The sequence below is a fragment of the Marmota monax genome, unplaced genomic scaffold (assembly GCF_021218885.2).
Source record: "Marmota monax isolate L192 unplaced genomic scaffold, Marmota_monax_Labrador192_F-V1.1 WCK01_AAM20220418_F8-fsc00106, whole genome shotgun sequence".
In the NCBI taxonomy this organism is placed as follows: Eukaryota; Metazoa; Chordata; class Mammalia; order Rodentia; family Sciuridae; genus Marmota; species Marmota monax.
The window spans coordinates 9,316,909-9,339,512 of record NW_026695218.1 but is presented as its reverse complement, the minus strand read 5'-3'; the positions used below and the strand labels follow the sequence as shown (position 1 = coordinate 9,339,512).

The following is a 22,604-nucleotide window of genomic DNA, read 5'->3' as shown; positions in this document are numbered from 1 at the left end:
TGGGGCCCAAGCGGGTAAATTGGCATTAACACCAGAGGAAGCACCCATGCCTTTGGTAAGCATGGCCCAGGTGGAACATGAGAGCCAAAGAGAGGGCCCTTGTGAAGTCTGATAAATCCTAAAAAAGATTGAAGAGACCAGCCATACAGGGAGGAGATGGCAGCAGATGGGTTACACACAGGCATGTCCTTGGATAAATGGAATCATCATTCCAGGCTGGGGGTGGGACAACATGAGCTCAAAACATCTTCTGCAAGAAAAGAAGCGACCAAAGAATACTGATGATAAAACAAACAGAAAGGGGCTTTCACTGGCCACAATAAGGACAATTTGAGCAAAAAAAAAATAATGACATATAAGCTACTGAATTTAACAGAAAACTATGCACCCATGCTAACATAAAAAGTAAATTAAAATAGTAAATTAAAAACAAAATGTACAGGTGTGCATCCATGTGATGCATGGCCTATACTCAGGAATGAAGAGGAAACACAAACTACTGATACAACAACCTGAATGATGTCAAGAGCATTGTCCCTTTCAAAAAAATTTAAAAACAAAGTCTCTTAAGATAGAATATGGTATGATTCAATTTTCAAAACATTCTTGAAATAACTTATAGAGATGGAAAACATTGGTGGTTGTCAGGGATTCAGAAGCACAGAGAGTCAGGCAGCAGGTGTGACTACAAAGTGGTAACACAAAAAAGATCTTCATGGTGATAAACAGTTCTGTATTGCGATTGTGCTGGTGGATACACAAATCTACATGTGATAAAATGACACAGAACTATGTACCCTCTGGTTTTGATATGCTATAGTTAATATAAGATGCAGTCATTGGGAATAACTGGGTTAAAAGTGCATGACACTTCTCTGGACTACCTTTGCAACTTACTGTGAATCTATAATTACTTCAAAGTTAAAAGTTTAATAATATAGGATGTTTGATGAGTAATGGGACAGGAAATTTCAAAGCAGCTCCTCAGAATATACGTATTAATTATGAAAGAAAAAGACTGACTTTCAAGTGGAGGAGCCTGACAGTCACCACTTCAAGCAAGTGATCAAAAGGAATGTCACTAGAAATAGAATAGACATGTGCCTCAGTAGGATGCAATGAATAGAAACAGCATGACTTGTGAGATTCCTGGCACAGATACATGTCTTAATCTAATCAGGAGAAAACAGTACATATCAAACATACCATAAAACTGGCCCATAATCTTTCAAGAGCGTCAAGATCATAAAAGTCACAGAAAGGTCATGACCAAAGGAAGCTAAAGAGACAACTAAACACAATTTATGATTCTCCTCTGGGTCTTTTTTCTTAGAAAAGGCATTATCTAGGATATAAGTGAAACATGAATGGGGCCTGAGGTTTATACAGCAAGAGTGCAAAGGCATTGGCTGCCTGATTTGGGGTAGTTGTGTTAGGAGAATGTCCCATGTGTAGGAAATGCACACTGAAGTAATCAGGTGTGAGAGACCATCAGGCTGGCAACTTACCCTCAAATGTGTGAGGAAAAATGTTCTTTGTACTACACTTGTAACCCTTCTGTAAATTGATTATTATTTCCTTTTTTATTAGCACTGGAGAGTGAACCATCCCTGGAATTGGCCTACGGAGCCACTGGGTTACAGATGTGCGCCACCACGCCCTGGCTCCAAATTTTTTTCAGTTTTCAAAATGAATGATTTGAATGTCAAAGGATGAGAAATTCTTGACCAAACTGATAAAATCCTAGAATGCTCCCACAAAAATGGCATACTTTACAAACAGGACTTGAAAGTGACCTTGACAGAAGTTATATATCCAGTATATGAAAATGTCAAATACACGATTCATTCTTTGTTCAGTCTAAGAATTAGCAGCATACTCTTCTAATTAACAAACTTGTCTGGCTAAAGACTAAAAATTATCTCCTTCCTTTTTGGAAGCAAACTTCCATGAGAACTGGTTAATGAACAGAAGTTCATTATGTGATGAACTATAAGCAGCTATCCCAGGATCTATTACTCTTGGAAAACAAGGATTGCACATATATTTATGGTCTGTTCTGCTACCATGGAAGCTTCTGCCCCAGTCTGGCCAAAAGGGATTGGCAAGAAGATAGAGAATGACATGAGGATACCTACCAAAGAAGGAACAATGAGAATTAAATACAAGTCAGATCCCACCTTGATATCCACTACATATTCACACTGTCACTTGCAGAAACATGATTAGTATTAACTTAATCAGTATTGATCCAGGTCAGGTGATTTCTTCACCTTCTTTTGGTCTGTCATCCATGTCCACTCATGCAGTAGCAACAGAGATTGTCTCCTAAATGTTGACCAGCAAGAGAAGGTTCATATCTCAGGTGGTCAGAATATGAAAATCTAGGCTGAGCACATACTCAGATGGGATCCTTAGAGTACAGTAATCAAATCAGACATGGAAGCCAAGGCCAGCCAGTGAACAGGAAGACCGAAGCTCTCCAGTCAGAGCAGAGCTACAAACATTTGCCACAAACTAGCTGGGATGCCAGTAGCTTATTGTTGCTCACCAATCAATCTTGATTACTTGTGGAAAGTCAAGCAAATGTGGTATCTGTCCAGGTGAACCCATACCAGAGACATGCTGAACACTTTACTGACATGATGTCATTTGAACCTCACTTATTTTACGTGCAAGGTAGGTACAAGCATTACTTTCATTCTACAGATGGGAAAACAGGATCACAGAGAAAAGTTCAGTAGCTCAGGCAAGGTCACACAGCCAGCAGATGGCAAACACAGGGTCTGAACCTCAGCAGTCTGCCTCCAAAGCCTACATTCAACTGTTATTCTAACCTCCCAACAACCATCATTGGTGACTCTGTCCCTTATATTACAGTGACAACATGCTTGTGACAGTTCATTGGTTTGTTTCCTACAGGCCTTTCTCATTTTGACAGCATTAGTTACAGAGAAAAGGATAGAGCGAGAGGCAAAAGTCCTCCTTCTGAATTTGGAGAAGCATGTAGCCACCTTCAGCTATTACTTTAGTTTGACAAAGTAACAAAGAGCAATAACTGTGAATGGTTTTGCTATTACTTAGAACATGTTCCCCTACAACCAGACTCCCGACCTTAAAATAGCATTGCCATGTATCTTTACATATGGCAAGCTACTTGTTCTGGAGAACACATAGTCCAGAAAGCCTTCTGCTATATTAAATATGGCCATTTTAAAACTAAGCTTAGGGGGCTGGAGTTGTTGCTCAGTGATAGAACGCTTGCCTCATATGTGTGAGGCACCGGGTTCGATTCTCAGCACCGCATATACATAAATGAATAAAATAGGGTCCGTCAATATCTAAAAAAATATATGTAAAAAATAGATAAATAAAATAAAAATAAGCTTAGGTTTGTATTGGGTGGTTCTGGAGGAATTTTCCCTTCCTTGAGCTGACAACCAATTAATTTAGGAACATCATAATCTTCCAGGCTAGGAAGCCCCTCCTCCCCACCCAGATGTTCTCACAAAAATCTTGTTTTAATCAAGTTTGAGCATGGAAAATGCCACACACTTCAAGGTATACATACATTTGGAGGTTTCTGACTTCCATATAGCCATTTAAGAAGGAATACTGTACCAGACTCCTGGCCGTTGAAGTAATTTCTGGTGGCCAGCGTCAGACCTGGGCAACAAGTGTATGCTGGCTCACCACTGCCACCATCTGCCCAGGGCCCTTCCTCTTCACTCTTCAAGCCAATGGCACAGCTGGTATGTCGGATAACGTTTCTTGATAGCTCTCTAGCCAAGGAAACATGTGATTCACAAGTATTGTTGCTATAGTTCTGCTCCTCTGGCTCTTGTTTCTAGAAACCAAATTAGTTGTCAAACAGTATAATATGACATTCAGACTTTTCTTGGTTGTACTTTTGTGTTTTTTTTTTTGTTGGTTTGGGGGGTTTTGAGTTTTTGGTTTTCCAATTCTGGGTATTGAATTGAGGGCCTCACACATGCTAAGCAAGCACTTTGTCAAGTGAGCTACATCCCTGAGCTATATGAAATATATCAACTGGGCTATATTGGCTACATAAAATATATTTCAAACTTTTTACATAAGGGCAATGCTTCAGTTATGGAGAGAAAGTATTGCTTAGTAGCCTGTATTTTCTCCTTCTGTAAACTCAAAATGTTGTGCATTTGAAATATTGTGGCATGAAATAAATCCTATATTTTATAATGACTGCACAGAACAAAGCACTTGTTACACAATTAGTCACCTGCACATATTTGAACCCTAGGACCATGCCATCTAATTTGGCCAATAGGACAATCCATTCCTGCCATTGCAAAATATAGCTTCCTAGGAGTCAACTGAATAGGACTAGTGGACAAAAAGTTCTACTAGAATGTTCTAGTATAACATGTTCTACTAGAATGTTCTAGGTTCTAGAATGTTCATTTCTCTTCTCTCTAGTATCCTCTTCTGTCCTTAAACACCAGCACACTGCTACTTAGAAAATGCCTTCACTTGACCGGATAGTTTTCTTCTTACCATTCTTTTGATCTTTATTTCCTTTCTCATACTGTCAAGGTGAATAGACCTGAAGCTTTCCACTTCCCTGTTTGAACCCCAGATATTCACTGATAATGCCCACCTGACTTCCCATGAGTTGACTCCCAGCCTGCTCCTCTTCCATCTCTCAGATGCTAAACCTAATTACTGTTCTTCCTTTGCCTTCCTTGGTCTCAGCAGCATCCTGATTTTCTACCTTTGGTTTTCCATCATTCTCTCCTTCTCAACTTGATGATCCCATCTTGTTCCTCCACCTCCCTGTCACTTAATCCTAATGATCTCCTCTTGCTAATGGTGTCACTTGGAGCTCATCTCAAAGGCCTTCTGTCTCTTCATATCTCCCCTGGGATCATGGATCCATTTTCAGGCCTTCACTGTTTGCCTCTCTATGAAACCCATGAACGAGCCTATACCTCCCACTGCCTATGGACACTTCTAAGCTAAGCCACTCTGATAATGGTAGCAACACTACAATGCTTTACAGGTTACAAAGCAGGTTCATTTAGATTGTCTCATTGAATAACTGCAAAACCCCTTCTGGATCTCTGTTGATGAGTGTTCTGCTGATAGGAAACTGCCACCCCAAAGTGCTTTCATGGAAGCCTCCTCCTAAGTTCCAGCTGTTGAGGTCCTATTAAAGATTTAGCAACTAGCATCTAAGTGCCTTGGACAGTAACAGAAGGGAAGTAGATAGATGGCCAGAGACTTGACTGCAAAGCTCATCCAGATCTGGGTTCAAATCCCAGTCTTCACACTACTTAGCTGTGTGGCCTTCACATGAATTTTGATTTCCTCCTTTGTCAAATATCACAAGTAGCTCTGAGGATTATTATAAAGATTAACTGGAGGGGCTGGGGTTGTGGCTCAATGGGAGAGTGCTCACCTAGAACATATGAGGCACTGGGTTTGATCCTTAGCACCACAGAAAAATAAAGGTACTGTGTCTATTTACAATTTAAAAAAAATTTTTTTAAAGACTAAAAATTACTTGGCACAGTGCCTGGCATACAGAAAGAGCTCAATAAATGGTGACTATCAATGTTCTAAATTTTTAAACCTTTACCTCTAAGTCTTTGGATCCTTCCAAAACATCACTGAGAACTTGTATGTATTCAGATGCACCTTTAAGGATATCAACTTTGCTAGGCTTCCTGCTTTGGGGAAGAAATGGCACAAGTGCCTTCAGTTTGGCAAAACCACGGTTGAGATTTTTTATCTAGAAGACAAAAAGGTACAGACAATGCTGGGTATTGAATTGAGGGCCTCACACATGCTAAGACAACAGACACTAACTTATGCAGACATCCCCCAAACCACAGAAGAGAGCTGTGAGGTCTTGATTCCACCACCCTCTCATCTGGGAGGTGAATCAAGGCAGGCATCCCACAAAGGGTCACATCTCTGTGTGCACTGAACTTAACAGCCAGATGACAGGGGTAGTAGAATCGACTCAGTTCTGCAGGCAGATGGGCTGGAAGGTGTGTTGTTCACACTGACCTTGCTTCATTTCCTTTGAGAATGCACCTACTTCATTATAACAGAAACAATAAAAGTAGGGGCTGAACTCTCTGCAGCAACTACACTAGGATTTAAAAACCCAGCTCCATCCTTGGCCTTTTGGAGCAGGTGGATACTTCATATCACTAGGACTCAGTCTGTTCATCTGCAAAGTAGAAAGTACCTACTATATATCTTTTTGGTGAATAAGAACCATGATGGAAAAAAAAAAAAAAGAAAGGCCCTCCTCATCCAGATCTCATACCTAGTCTTCAATAAGCACTATTGTTGCTGAATAAAATGTACATACATCTTTCTTTCATCACTGTGCCCTCAACTTATCAACCTCTTTCCCAGTGAGTTACTGATACAAGTCCATATGTTGCTCACACTTCAAAGACTCCTCACTTTTACTTCCCCTATTCTCAAGGTCTAATACCTCAGCTCTGAAGGCCTGGAACATTGATGTTTGTCTGTCTAGAGGACATAGGCTCTGGGAGAGCTGGCCCCTACAACTCCACAAAACCAATATATTGAGAGTTGTCCCAACCTGAAGTGAAACAGATGAGAGACCAGGCTAATTGACAGGAGAATCCAATGACCAGCAAATGTATAAAAAGATTTAAGGTCAATAAATTATAAATACCATTTTTCATGTACCAAGCTTGTAACATTTGTTTTGTTAATTGGATCAGGAATACCATGAAAAAGAAAGCAGTCCTGTACTCTGCATCAGGGATAAAAAAAATATATAAACCTTTCTTGAAAGCAAGTGGGAAACTTGTATCAAAAGTCATGAGATCCGATGTGCCCTATGTCCCAGTAATTCCACTTCTAGCATTTTTATTCCAAGACCAATTATCAGATACACACAGACTTATACCAGTAAAAAGTTACAAACAACGTACAGCCTATCCATGGAAGATGGAATTGGTTATGGTCCATTCCTTTGACTGTAAAGTCAAAAAGAAAACAAGGAAATGCATTTAGTGATGTTAGGTGAAAAGACCTACAATGATAAGATATTGAATAATCACAATTTTGTAAAATTATATACATGACATACAACTAGGAAAAATGAATGACTGACGGGGACATATGCAAATACGTTCTGGTGGTCATCTGTCATGAGTATTGCCGGTCCCTCTTCAGTCATTTCTGTATTCCCTGGGCATATTGATTTTATCATTATAAAGAACAATAAAGGTAATTAGCTTTCAAGTGGATAAAATGAGGCCCAGTTCTCTACAGAAGGCAACTCCTTCTTGGTGGGAAAGGCTCACTTAAAATGTTGGATTATAATCTCATTTTAGGGCCATCAAATCAGATCAGAGGATAATTTGTATAAAATATCTTGTCTCTGGTTAAAAAAAAAAAAATCATACTTACCCTTTTTTTTTTTTTAACAACTTCCCCAACTTCCCTAAGTCTTCTGCCCTGACTTGCTCCTTCCTCCTCATACTATTTCCCATACAAAGCTTTCTAGTAGGCTAATTTCACAGGACCTGGCTGGGGTGTTTAGGGCCTGCCCTCCACAGAACTTATCCTCCAAGCCCTAGGCCTAAATGAGCGCTTCTCTGGCTCTTATGTCCCTCGTCCTTCCCCTTATAGGTTCACCTCCATGGCAACCAAGCCCAAAGATTACAAAGGGCAGAACAGAGAGAGAGACCAGACCTGACCATTTGGGGCCAAGTTTTGTCAGAGATACCCCAAAAATACCAGCAGATGACGCTCTAACCACGGCCCACAGGATTAACCGCGTCCCCACCCTGACTAGGAAAGTCGCTTTTTTCATTCTGCGGGGTTGAGAAGGAATTTAGGCTCACACTGGGGCACTGTGTTTCGTTACTTAAAAAAAAAAAAAAAAAAAAAATTAAGAACAACAACTTCCATTAAGCCCCCTTCTCCCCCTCACCCTGCATTTGCTCGAGGCTAAGAGGCCACGGTCAAGAAAACAAGTAGGGGTCCCCTTTGTGCCCAAGCACGCCACAGCTTGAGACTGAAGTTCAAGTCCAGCAGCCCTGAACTTTTTAAAAGCACCTGCCAAGGGGAAAGAGTTTTGAAGTTGGCAGGGTCCCCCTCTACCCTTCTCCTGGACCTCCCTGCACAAGTCCAAGAGAGTCAGCAGATGGGGCAGCAATCCCACACCCAGGCACGAAGCAGCCGGACGCAGGTGCCCAGTAACAAGGCCACTTATTCTCCCGACAAGCTAAGGACCCACGTCGGGCCTCCGGAGGTCCAAGTCGCCTCTAGGCCTGCGTTTCGACGGCAAAGGGGCGCACAGGGGATCCTGCTGATGTTTGGTGGTGGGTACCTCTGCGGGAAGTCAGCTCCCTCCCAGGACCCGGTCGCGTGGTGACCGCGCCCAGCGGCCCTGGGGAACCCCTCACCCGCTCGCGCTCCTTGGCGTTGGCCACGCGCCGCCGCTCCAGCACCAACTGGAGGTCCTCCGTCGACGAGTAGCAGCCCGAGCGCAGCCGCTTCAGCCGGCAGATGGCAGCCAGCTGGGGCAGCGGCCCGAACTGTTCCCGCAGCACGTCTTCCAACACCTCGGCCTGAGGTGCGCCCAGAAGGACAGGCGACAGGGGACCCGACTCAGGGGATGAGGGTGCAGCGTCCATGACGGCGCGCGGGGCGGTCAGCGGGCGTCCGGCTTTCACCTGCCCTGCCGCACCTGAGGCCGCACGAGGCCCGGGCGGGGGCGGAATCTAGACCACCTGTGCGCTTTCCGGACCGCAGAACCGCAAGCCTGCTGCCCTCACCCGAGACGCGCCAGCAACCCCCCAGTTTAACAAGCCCCACCGGTCGGTGATTATCATGAGCGCTGGATTACAACCTGGGGTCTCAAATTTGCAGGCACTGCATGATGCAGTTGAGGGAAGGAGTGGTAAATTCACAGGTGAGGTACCAATCCCCCCAATTAATTTAATTAGTTAATTTAATTAGTCTGAGTTGAGACCTTGGCTCCTGGATGTACTATGCACATGTGTACTTATATACACACGTATAAACATTTACACAGAAATTTTGATGGATGCACACACTATTTTAAAAACTCATTTTGAAATAAAAGGTGCAGAAGTGATCTCGAAAAGAGTAACCAAGAACTCCTGTATTCCCTTCACTGAGTTTATCTCTCTCTCTCTTTTTTTTTTTCACGTGTTCCAACTCATTTCTTTTTAGGACTATTCCCATTTTTATTATTTTTTCCCAAACTATTTGAATGTTTGTTGTTTTGAGACACTGTCGCACTATGCTACCCTGGCTGGTGGACCTGACCTCTTGGGCTCAAGCCACACTCCTGCCTCAGCCTAAGATTTGGTAGGACTACGGGTTGTTTTTCTAAAGTAGTTAAGTTGCAGGCGCCAAGTCCCATCACCCCTAAATACCTCAGTGGGTATTTCCTCCTTAACAAGGCCACTCTTCTACACAAAAACAATTGTCATTCAAACCGGAAAAGTCAACATTGACACTGCCACCATCTAATCCACAGACCTGTCCAAATTCCCCCAGGCGCCAAGTCCCATCACCCCTAAATACCTCAGTGGGTATTTCCTCCTTAACAAGGCCACTCTTCTACACAAAAACAATTGTCATTCAAACCGGAAAAGTCAACATTGACACTGCCACCATCTAATCCACAGACCTGTCCAAATTCCCCCAGCCATCTCTACAATGCCTTTCTCCTGTCTAGTTAGGATCCAATCCAGGAGCACGTTTGATTTTGTCATGGTGTTTCTCTCTCTCTCTCTCTCTCTCTCTCTCTCTCTCAACATTTTTTTAGAAGTAGTTGGACACAATACCTTTATTTTATTTATTTATTTTTATGTGGTGCTGAGGATCGAACCCAGGGCCTTGCACGTGCTAGATGAGCGCTATTACTGCTGAGCCACAATCCCAGCCCTTGTCATGGTGTCTCTTAACTCTCCTTCACTCTGGAACATTTCTTCAGTCCTACCCTAGCTTGCTGAGGTTGACAGTTTGAGTAGCAGAGGGCTTTCATTCTGTAGGTTGTCCCTCAACCAGAATCTGTTCATTGCTTGCTCACATCCAGGCTAGCTCCAGGGGTCTTAAACCTAGTTGATAAAATTTCTCTGACAATTGAGTTACTGTCCATCTTGGTTTCTGTTGCTGTTGTCAATTTTGTTCTTTTTCTGTGTCTTATGAGGTATTTTAGAGGCAGACGAAAAGACATCAGGTACCATTTTTAAAGAGAAAACGCCCCTCTTTCAGACTTCAAATGATACATTTTTTTTTCATCTAAAAATAAGAAAACATATTAATTCATTTAGCGAGTGTTAGAAAGAATGCAGTTAAATGTACCCCTACACCTTTCCCTGGAGGGCCTCCACTTGCTGCACCAACACCAGGTATGAGCTGGGGTTAATGCCTTGACCACACCACCAGCAGGGTTAACAGTGGGTCGAAAGTGTGACTCCACAAAGAATAGAGAAGAGGAACTGACACAGAGGCACTCCCCTCATGCTTTGTCCCCACGGTTCTCTAGCTGTCGTCACTTCACAGAAATATAAAGATCAAAACGCTGACTTTTTCAGCTAGAAAGGGTCAAGGCCAAGATTAGACCCCAGATATAATACATCTATGATATGTCAAGAAATTTGTAATGTTTTGAACAACCAACAATAAAAAATTAAAAAAAAATAAAATAAATTAATAGATCTATAAGTACCAATCTCTCCCTGCCCCACTTAACTCTTCCCGTATTGTGATAGCTATGATTTGTGAGCCTGATAAAAAGTCTAGAAACTATGCTGTTGTGCAGATCCGTGACCCAGGCAGAGGGGTGATCCGAGCACCAGTGCAGAAGTCGCAATAAGAGCTGGTTGAGGATGTGTAAGGGGCTTGGTTCAGTTCTGGTTTCCCCCATTTCAGAGATGTGATGAAAGGTGCATAAGGACCACATTGAAGAGAGCCCAGGTTCCAGTCCCAGAATCTAATGGTTCGTCACAACTAAGAAGGAAGACTGCAACAAAAGCAGGGCTTTGGAGAGGTTCAAAAGGCAACGGGGTGCGCTACTTTGGGGGTGTAGGAGGAGCTGAGAGACACAGCTAGGCTATGGACACCCTGCTGCCTGGGACCTTGTTCTGCAGAAGGAAGCTAGTATAGCCTTCCTCTTGAGTCCCAGATGGAAGGCTTCTTTTTTTTTTCCTAAAGCACATGGGCCCTCAAATCTCCCAAGAGTAATCCAGGTCTCTTTGCTCCTCCATGACTCCCACTGGGGCTGGGACTTCTAGAGTTTGTTGCCTTTAAACTGCAGCAGAAATGACTAGAGGCAAAGGTAGAGCTATGTATAACTGATTCATATAAGTGAGAACACTACAGAAGGGGAAGGTCCCTCCAGCAGGCATGGTGCGGGCATTCAGGAGGGTTAGACATGAGCCCAAACTTGGGTATCTAGGCAGTAACTGCTGTAAAAATTCAGAGCATGGAAGAATGGGGAATTCGTTGGTAGAAGATAATCAAAGTTACTGACCAAACTCATAAACTAGTGGCTTCCCTCATCCTCAAAATGTTGCTGCATCTTCCTCTATATTGTGTTCATTCTCTTGACTGACAAACTTCTCCTTGTCTGTGGGAGGCCAACCTTACATGTGACTGAGTTACACTCCCCGGCTGGGTGCTGAGGCACTCCGTTGCAGAAATGTGGCGCCCTTCTTGGGTGCGAGGGTTGGTGTCTCATGCATGGGTGTGTCTTGCTACAGCCCCATGGGTGAAGCTATGCTCACCTGTTCCTTTGTAATATAACCCCTTGCCCTGTTTAGGATAGAATCTTCCATGGAAGTGCCTTGGGTGTGGCCTACCCAGGTGTCAGTCAAACTGCTGACAGTGGACATAATGAAGATATTCAGCCCCCTGAAACCTGACCCCTTGCCTCATTTAAATAACTTCTCAATAAAAGGGGTCAGAGCACACTCTCACTCTCTCTCTTCCTGCGAACCCTTAAGGTCAGAGGAGCTGTCACAGCAACCCCAAGGAAAAAGGTATTTGTGTCTCTTGTGTGCTTATTTCGTGCAGCCTAGTTAGCCCCGTTTAACTGGAGTGACCCCTGAACCTTTTAGTCACGAGAACAGAAACCCGGCACTTGTCCTCAGAAAACCAGGCCTGGGAGATCATTTCAGGACAGCTGTCATGTTTATTGCTTCTTCTCCCTATGCTGGAGTCAGGCCATTTCCTAAATCAAAATGTGTGGGACCCTACCTTCCATTAGGTATGGGTTCTCATACCCAGAGAGAAAATCTCTGAAGATAGGGGCACTGGAATGTCAACAGCACAGCCCATGGAATGACAATTGTCACAGCCTGCTAATTCCACCAAAGTAGTCCATGTCCCAGAGCAGCAGCTCTATGGAGTTCCCATAGTGGAGCCAGAGTGGGCAGGTACTCCAGGGTGAGAAGCTGTCCACTTCCCCTGTTGAGAGCCACAGCCGAAGGGGCCCCAGCAAACTTCCAGCTGCCAGCAAACTTCCAGCTGCCGGCTGACGATTGGCTCACAGCAGCCCCAGCAACATCTAGCTGATTGGCTCCTCTGCGGTGATGCTCATTGGACTGTTTCCCTGCCCTTTCAGACCACGGAGCTGCTCATTGGGGGACTTTTTTGGCTCCGCCCACGTGACCCAGCCAATCGGCCTCAAGAGCAGGAGGATTGTGGGAGGTGGAGAGAAGCTTGTGGGGGAGAGAGAGGCTTGGGGAAAGCCGGTGGTGGCAGTTGAGGCTCTGAGGGTTTTTCCTGAGAGACTATTTTGTTTGTCGTGTGTGGTTCTAAAAATAAAGTTAGTTTCTTTTGACAAGTGGCTCCTGATTGTGCCCAGCCAGACTGCGGCATTTGGTGGCTCGCACGGGGAGCGACTGAGGGTAAGTGAAACTGCTCGCCCCTGAGGGCAGGGCGAGAGGATGGGTAGCCATTTTAAGATTCCTCTTTTATTTTGCTTCACTTTTGTTTTAAGTTGCCTGTCCCTGGAGATGAGTGAGACGGAAGAAAAACCGCTCACATCTGAGGAAAAACTATTTACGTCTGAGGAACAGATAGGGAGAAAGGACGGATGCACATGTCAGGAGGATAGAAAGGCTATAATGACTTTTTGTTGTTCCCTTTTTATTTCATTCTGTCTCGGTTTTGTTTGGCGTCATCTTGTTGGGTTGTATTATAGTAGAAATATGGGATCAGAAATTAGTAAAAAACAAACTGAAAGAGTGTTAAGTAAATTGTTAGAGGAAGGAGGCATCCCAGTAAAATCAAGAGCAGTCAGGGCATACGTTGATACAATACAAAAATGTAGCCCATGGCTTTTTAAGGAGGAGTTGTTGAATATATCACAATGGAACCATCATGGTGAAGATTTAAAAAGAATAGAAAAGAAAAGCCCAGGGACTCTGCCAGTTGGCACATTGCCATTGTGGACATTCGTATCTTGTTTGCTTAGTCCAAAGCCTTCAGTTCAGACAATGGTAGAGGAAGGAGAAGACATAATGATTCAAGTAAAAGAGAAGGTCTCTCAAGTTAGTCAGACAGAGGAAAAGATTCAAGTAAAAGAGAAGGCCTCTCAAGCTAGTCAGACAGAGAAAGAAAGTGTAAAACAGAAAAAGCCATCAGGGGGAAAGTTACAACAGGAGACTGCTACTAACACCTTTCTATCACCAGAGGGTGTAAGTGTCCAACCAACAGCACCACCTCTACAGGAGACTGCTACTAACACCTTTCTATCACCAGAGGGCGTAAGTGTCCAACCAACAGCGCCACCTCCATATGCTGGGAGGCCCCCAACCCCCGCAGTTGATAGTTGGGATCCTGAGACAAGGTCTCAAATATTAACATGCCCTGTATTTGAGGCAGGAGGGCAGCGATTTTACCAAGTTTTAAATTTCAAAACAGTGAAGCAGCTAAAAGAGGCTGTAACAACCTATGGTCCTCAAGCACCCTTCACTGTAAGCTTGGTCGAATCCATTAACAACTTGAACATGACGCCAGCAGATTGGGCTAATATGTGTAAAGCTGTGCTAAATGGAGGACAATACCTGTTATGGAAGGTTGCCAATGAGGAATTTTGCAAGGAGACGGCTAGGCGAAATGCAGCAGCTGGTTATCCTCAGAGAAATCTAGATATGTTGTTAGGAAAGGGACCTTATGAGGATCAGCAGCAACAAATTGCATATGATCCTGGCGTATACGCACAAATTGCTGCAGATGCAATTAAGGCATGGAAGACTTTACAAGGACATGGAGGTTTACAAGGTCAATTATCTAAGGTAATACAAGGAGCTAATGAACCTTATGCTGAATTTGTAGATAGGCTTATTCAAACAGCTACCAGAGTTTTTGGGAATACAGAACAAGCAATGCCATTACTAAAACACCTGGCTTATGAGCAAGCGAATCGTTGGTGCAGAGATATCATTAGACCATGGAAACATGAAGATTTAAACACATATATTAAATTATGTAGAGACATTAATGAACAAGAGCAAGTCGTGGCAGCTGCAGTAAAACAGGCTTTAGATGCCAGAGACATTAATGAACAAGGGCAAATTGTGGCAGCTGCAGTAAAACAGGCTTTAGATGCCAGGCCAAGAACATGCTACAATTGTGAACAAACAGGACATTTTAAAAGGAATTGCCCCATTGGAGGAGGGTTTAACAAAACTAGGTATCAAAGGAGTAGAATACCAGGTATTTGCCCACGATGCCGTAGAGGGAGACATTGGGCTAATGAATGCCGTTCTCAAACCACCATAGAGGGTACTCCATTATCAAAAAACGAACAAGGACCAGGTGTTTATCCACGATATCGTGGAGAAAGGCATTGGGCTCCATTGCCAAAAAATGGACAGGGGGGCCCAATGCTCCGGGGCCCAAAACCACAAATATACGGAGCACTGGAGGAACCCAGCAACCCCATCAGGGTAGTGCCCAGGACACATTGTCCATCAGATCCCTCATCAGACAAACCAGAGGGAGCGCAGGGTTGGACATCTGCGCCTCCGCCAGAGCAGTACTAACTCCAGAGATGGGAGTTCAAATCATTCCCACAGGGGTGAAAGGACCTCTTCCCAAAGGAACAGTAGGCTTATTATTGGGACGCAGCTCTTCTACTCTAAAAGGACTTATGATAAGTCCTGGGGTAATTGATCCCGATTATGAAGGTGAAATAAAAATTATAGCCAGTTCTCCAAAGGGTATATCAGTAATTTCACCAGGAGATAGAATAGCACAGTTACTGATAATACCCAGCCTACATGATAAATTTTCCAGTCGTACTGTAGAAAGAGGTTCCAAGGGATTAGGCTCCACAGGTGTAGATTGGGCTATGCTTTCTTTAAATTTAGATTCTCGCCCCATGCTAAAACTAAATATTCAAGGACATGAATTTAATGGACTACTGGATACAGGTGCAGACCTTAGCATCATCTCTCGTCAAGAATGGCCAAAACATTGGCCATTACAACAAGCCACTCAAACGCTTCGAGGCCTAGGAGTGGCGACTAATCCCCATAGAAGTGCAATGGTATTAGATTGGAAGGATCCTGAAGGATGTGAAGGAACTATACAGCCATATGTATTGGATCATCTTCCTATAAATTTATGGGGACGAGATGTCCTAGATCAATTAGGTTTGACATTAACAAATAACATCAACCAAAATGCACCCACTATTATGACTAGACAAGGTTTTAGGAAAGGAAAAAGATTAGAAAAACAAGAACAAGGTATAGCAGCACCAATACAAATAGATCAAGGAACAGACAGACATGGGTTGGATTTTCAGAAAGGGCCACTGAGACAATAAAAATTACTTGGAAATCAGAAAGACCAGTATGGGTTCCTCAGTGGCCCCTGACTAAAGAAAAGATACAAGCAGCCCATGACCTGGTCAAACAACAATTAGCAGAAGGACATATACAACCTTCTGTATCTCCCCATAATACTCCCATTTTTGTCATCAAAAAGAAATCTGGTAAATGGAGATTATTGCAAGATTTAAGAGCCATTAATAATGAGATGGTTATTATGGGACCTGCTCAATCAGGGATTCCTCAATTGTCTGCTTTGCCAAAAACCTGGTATGTTTTAGTTATAGATATTAAAGATTGTTTTTTTTCAATTCCAATTCATCCTGAGGATAGTCCACGTTTTGCATTTACTATCCCTGCACTGAATCATGAAGGTCCTGATCAGAGATATGAATGGAAAGTACTCCCTCAAGGGATGGCTAACAGCCCAACTATGTGTCAAATTTATGTTAACAAAGTAATCCAGCCACTTAGAAATCAAAATCCTGAACTACAAATATTTCACTATATGGATGATGTATTATTAGCACACAAAGATAAAAACACATTGCTAGAATGTTATGCCACACTTACAAACTTATTAAAAAATTATAATCTAGAGATAGCAATAGATAAAGTACAATTAAATTTTCCAATTAATTATTTAGGAGTTCTATTATCCTCAACCATGGTCCGTCCACCAAAAATTCAAATACGAGTAGATCAACTCAAATCACTTAATGACTTTCAAAAGTTATTAGGAGACATAAATTGGATAAGGCCTTATTTAGGTATACCAACAGGAGAGTTGGGACCTTTATTTGATATCCTAAAAGGTCCATCAGATCCAAATTCACCCCGAATGTTAACGCCTGAAGCAAGAAAGGCATTAAAAATCATTGAAACATATATGGAAAATATGCATTTGGATAGAATTGATATAAGTTTGCCTTTATTATTTATTGTACTACCAACAAAAAATATTCCTACAGGAGTATTTTGGCAAGAAGGTCCATTATTATGGATACATTTATCTTATTCTCCTAACACTATTCTTACTAGGTATCCTGAGGCTGTAGGACAATTAATACTCAAAGGAATAAAAGCAGCAAAGGGAGTGTTTGGAATTTCTCCCAATAAAATTATTACTCCATATACTATGAATCAAATTGATGAGTTAGCTAATGAGTTAAATACTTGGGCAATAATCATGTGCAAATCTAATGTTTCATTTGATAACCACTTACCATCTAATCCTTTATTGTCTTTTTGGTCATTGCATCCTGTAATTTTTCCAAAAATGACAAGAAAAACACCTATCATGAATGCTCCAAATATATTCACTGATGGGTCAAATAATGGTACAGCAGCAGTCGTTACCCCTGATCAAACTTTTACATTTTTAGTACCCAAACAATCAGCTCAAAAGGTAGAGCTTAATGCAGTTTTACAAGCTTTTGTGATGTTTAAAGATTCTGTATTTAATTTATTTTCTGATAGTCAGTATGTAGTTAATGCTATAGTATCTCTTGAAGATGCTGGTAGGATTTCCCCTTCTTCTACTGTTTTCTCTTTGCTTTCCACTATACAAAGTCTAATCTGGGACAGAAAAGATCCATTCTTTATAGGACATATCAGGGCACATACAGGATTGCCTGGAGCCCTTAGTTTGGGCAATGATTTAGCAGATAAAACTACACATGACATACATATTTTCTCTACACTAGAAGAAGCTATAAATTTTCATAAAAAGTTCCATGTCAATGCTAATACTTTACAAAAGCGTTTTAAAATAACTAAGGAACAAGCTAGACAAATAATAAAACAATGTCAAAATTGTGTGACCTTTTTACCACAAGTTAATCTTGGAGTCAATCCTAGAGGATTGATACCTAACCATATTTGGCAGATGGACGTCACACACTTGCCAGAATTTGGAAAATTAAAATATTTGCATGTTACAGTTGATACTTCTTCTGGATTTTTGATGGGCTCCCTTCATGCCGGAGAAAAAACTAAAGATGTTATAGCTCCAGGTACTCCAGGGTGAGAAGCTGTCCACTTCCCCCAAGTCAACTGAGAACCTAACTTCTCTGTCTCCCCAGATGGCTCCAGCCAGTCTATGGAGAACTTCATTCTTCTGCCTCTCTCTTGGGAAATTGAAACTTTCAGAACCTACTCTGGAGAAGAGAAGGAACCAACATAGGCATTACAAGTGAGCCTAGCATATTAGCAGGAAGGAGTCCTTCAGGTTAACCTGCCCTTGTCCCACTTCCTCTCCATTATCTTCAGACCACAGGCTGTGGTTGACTGGATTGATGATGAACAGGTACTTTCTACTGTGGAACGTCTGTGCCCCTAGGTTTCTAGCTCCACAGGATTCCTTCTGAACTACCTCTTCATGCTAGCTTCATGAGGACTGGGATTTTTATCCTTTGGTTCAATGTTGCATCCCTAAAACTTAGAAAAGTGCTTGGTACATGGTAGAGGCATAATAAATATTCTTTGAATGAATGAACTTTGATATAAAGTGAAATTCCTCACATATATTTAAAGGTTATGAATCTTTAGACATTAATCAAAGTAACTTTGAAATATATAAATAAAAGCTCTTGGAGAAGCCAGGTGTGGTGGCACATGCCTGTAATTCCAGCAGTTCTGGAGGCTGAGGCAGGAGAATCACAAGTTCAAAGCCAGCCTCAGCAAAAGCGAGGCACTAAGCAACTCAGTGAGACCCTGTCTCTAAGTAAAATACAAAATAGACTGGGGATGCCCCCGCAGTGTGGTCGAGTGCTCCTGAGTTCAAGCCCCAGTACCGGCCCCCCCCCCCAAAAAAAAAAAGCTACTGGAGAGTTTAAATATGGCTACCTTCAGAGGAAGGCTCCATTTCCAGTTGCTCTGGGTTCCCAATTCAAGCAGCAAGAATATTGATCAATGAAATTCAATTATAGATAGTCAAAGTCTCTTAGAAACTTAGAAATTCTGGTGCATTGAACAAAGAACAAGAAAGAGTCCATTGGAGCTAAACCTGCAGCTGTGCTGGTTCACCACAGAGAGAGGGTAACACAGAGAGAGAAACACAATGGACAAAGATGACAGAGAAAACCCTACAGAACAGAAAAGCAGCCTGAACTTAGCTGATCCAGAGGCTGCATAGCAAAAAGTTCTGTTCAAAAAGTTCTATGTTTTTCTCACCAAGCAAGGAGAGACCTGAAGTGGGGCCATCTTGAGGCAGCCATGCTGCAACTTGCTGCAGCAGAAGCCAGGAGATCACAGCAAACACTGCCATACTGTCCTGGCAAGAGCCTACCACATGGCCCAGGGTGTACCTGGCAGAACGTGAGTGAAACAGGCACAGACACCATTGTACCCAGGGAGATTCAAGTCAGAAAAATAGAAGGCCGAACAATTCACTTTCTGTTAGAGTCTGGTGCCTCATGTGACCAGCTAAGGAGGGTCAGGGAACTGAACAGGAGGGCATGATTACTCTCAGAGACTAAGCCTGGGAAGACCACACTGTGGGCAGTGAGTGGAATGTATGACACCTGTAAAGGGTTGACCCACTGGCCGGCTAGTAGGATTCTCAAGAGGTTCCAGACTCCCAGCAGAAGCTACCTGGCCATAAGGTGTGTTGATCTAATCTCTCCAGAACAGGTAGCACCCAACAAAGCCCCTAAGGCTGATTAGAGCTAAGCCCCAGCCAAACACTGGAACTCTGCAGCATGAAAAGAGGAAGGGGTTAACATCCCCCAGCCTGCACTTGCTCATTTTCTTCCCCTCCACAGCCCAGCCCAAGAAGGAACAGAAAGAAGGATAGTTGGACGTAGGCAGTGACCATAAATCCTCATCCTCATCAACAATTTTGACCATTTCAGTGGAGATGATTTTCTCATTTTTCATGACGAATCTTTTTTCCTCTTAAGCTTTAGGAGCCTTGTTAAGGAACTCAGATCCTAAGCCAAGATGGTAAATATTTGGTCTGTGTTCTAGTGCCTAAGTCTTTGATCTACTTTGAATTTTGTATATACACATATTTAATTTTTTTTGTTCATTTTAACATTTTTCTTTGTCTTTTGAGGGTTAAGGTTTTACTTTATTCCTTTTTATTTTACTTTTGTTTGTTTTTCTTTCTCTCCTTTCATCTCCCTCTAAAAGCCAAATTCTCTTGTTCTCTTTCTCTCTTATTATTAACTTGTTTTTAAATTATTTTTAAACTTGTTTTTAAATTATTTTCCTCCTTCCAATTTCTCAGCACAAACTCCAAAATCCAAGAGAACTAGGGATGACGTGCTTCAAGGCCTGAAAGAAATAACTGTCAATCAAGATTGCTGTATCTAGCAAAACTATCCTTCAGAATTTAAGAAGAAATAAAAATATTCCAAGATAAGCAGAAACTAAAAAAAAAAAAACCCAATGACTACTAAGAAATACTTTTAAAAATTCTTCATACAAAAGAAATCAAAAACAAACCCCAGGGGCTGGGGATGTGGCTCAAGCGGTAGCGCGCTTGCCTGGCGTGCGTGAGACCCGGGTTCGATCCTCAGCACCACATACAAACAAAGATTTTGTGTCCGCCGAAAACTAAAAAATAAATATTAAAATTCTCTCTCTCTCTCTCTCTTTCTCTCTCTGTCTCTCTCTCTCTCTAAAAAAAAAAAAAACCCAGAGAACACAAATGGACAAATCTTATTTGAAAAGTAGCAAATGAGAAACAGGACCAAATTAAACACTAGGTGGAAATGGAAGGAATTAATAAACATCTCTCTATAATAACATGAAATGTAAATGGTCTCAGCTGTCCAGTTAAAAGATGCAGACTGACAGAATGGATTAAAGAATAAGACCCAACTCATAGCACAGGCTGAAAGTGAAAGAATGGAAATTGATATATCATGAAAATGGAGCACCAAAACAAGCAGAAGTAGCTGCTCACATATCTGACCAAGCAGAACTCAAGCCAAAATTAATCAGAAGAGATAAAGAAGGGCAATTCATACTGGTAAAGGGAACAATCCAACAAGAAGATATAATAATAGTATTTACCTCAAACATTGGTATACCTAATTTCATAAAACCAACACCACTTAAAAACTCAAATACACACCAGTACACTAATACTGGGTGATTTCAATGCAACTTTTTCAACAATAGATAGGTCATCCAGACATAAACTTAGTCAAGATTCTTCAGGCCTAAAAATATTATAAATCAAATTAACTTAACAGACATCTGTAGATTATTTCATCTAACAAAAGCAGAATACACTTTTTTCTCAGCAGCTCATGGAAATTTCTCCAAAGTAGATCACATTTTAAGCCACAAAGAAACTCAGCATATATCAAAAAGTTGATATAATGCCTTGAATCTGATCAGATCATAATGGAATAAAATTAGAAATCAATACCAAAAAAACCTACAGAAACCATATAAACATGTGAAGATTGAATAATACACCACTGAATGATGAATAGGTGATAGAAGAAATCAGGGAAGAAGTTTTAAAAGTTCTTAGAATCAAATGAGAATGATGATACAGCAAACAGAACCTCTGGAACACAATGTAGGTGATTCTAAGAGGAAAGTTTTAACTGTGAGTGCCTCCATAAGAAATATCAGAAATATCCCAAATAAACAATCTAATGATGCATCTCAATACCCTGGAAGAACAAGAAACAACTCCTTCCAAAATCAATAAAAAGAAGGAAGTAATTAAAATTAGAGCCCAAATCAATGAAATATAGAACAAAAAAGCAATATAAAGGATCAATGAAATGAAGATTTGGTTCTTTGAAAGATAACAAGATTGATCAACCCTTAGCAAAATTAATCAAAAGAAAAAGAAGACCCAAGTCCCGGGCCAAATGACAGACCATGGGGAGCGGAGCCCCGAGGCCTCCCAGAGACCCCGTCCATTAAGACAAGGAAGAAGACAAAGAAGAGGACCAAGACAATGTGGTCGTTGTTGAGGAAGTGAATATTGAATTTGAAGCTTATTCCATCTCAGATAATGATCATGACAGAATTAAGAAATTACTGCAGCAGCTTTTCCTAAGGGCTCCTGTGAACACTGCAGAACTAACAGATCTCTTAATCCAACAGAACCATATTGGAAGTGTGATCAAGCAAACAAATGTTTCCAAAGACAGCGATGATGATGATGTGGATGAAGATGAAATTTTTGGTTTCATAAGCCTTTTAAATTTAACTGAAAGAAAGGGTACCCAGTGTGCTGACCAAATTAAAGAGTTGGTTCTAAGCTTCTGTGAGAAGAACTGTGAAAAGCGTATGGTTGAAAAGCTGGACAAGCTTTTAAATGACACCACCAAGCCTGTGGGCTTTCTCCTAAGTGAAAGATTCACTAATGTCCCTCCTCAGGTTGCAATGCCCATGCACCAGCAGCTTCCGAAAGAACTAGCAGAGTCACACAAAACTAATAAGCCATGTGGGAAGAGCTCCTTCTACCTTCTGATTAGTAAGACATTTGTGGAAGCAAGAAAATCTGATTCCAAAGAGAGAAGGAGCAACCAGAAGGATAAATTAATGTTTGTAAATGCAGAGGAAGAGTTTTTCTGTGAGAAGGCAGTCCTGAAGTTCAACTACTCAGTGCAGGAGGAGAGTGACACTTGCCTGGGAGTCAGGTGGTCTTTTGATGATATACCAATGAAGCCCTTGCAAACTATGATGTTAATTCCAGAAAGCAAGATGAGTGAAATTATGGATAAACTGAAATATCACCTATCTATTTGGCCCAGTTTTCATGGACATTGA

At 41.9% G+C, this 22,604-nt stretch overlaps 2 protein-coding genes across 2 annotated transcripts in view; one reads left to right on the top strand and one right to left on the bottom strand.

Moving 5' to 3' along the window:
• Window positions 1-8,672, bottom strand: part of Figla (folliculogenesis specific bHLH transcription factor) — a 14,229-nt gene extending 5,557 nt beyond the window's left edge. Inside the window, 4 exon segments of the mRNA XM_046432173.1 lie at window positions 3,622-3,648; window positions 3,650-3,847; window positions 5,618-5,770; window positions 8,442-8,672. Coding sequence (XP_046288129.1) covers window positions 3,622-3,648; window positions 3,650-3,847; window positions 5,618-5,770; window positions 8,442-8,672 — 609 coding nt within the window.
• On the top strand, window positions 8,671-22,604 carry LOC124084846 (BRCA2 and CDKN1A-interacting protein-like). The gene is made up of 3 exons (XM_046432234.1): window positions 8,671-8,688; window positions 8,791-8,950; window positions 21,754-22,604. The coding sequence occupies exons 1-3, from the start codon at window positions 8,671-8,673 to the stop codon at window positions 22,602-22,604; spliced, it is 1,029 nt and encodes a 342-aa protein (XP_046288190.1).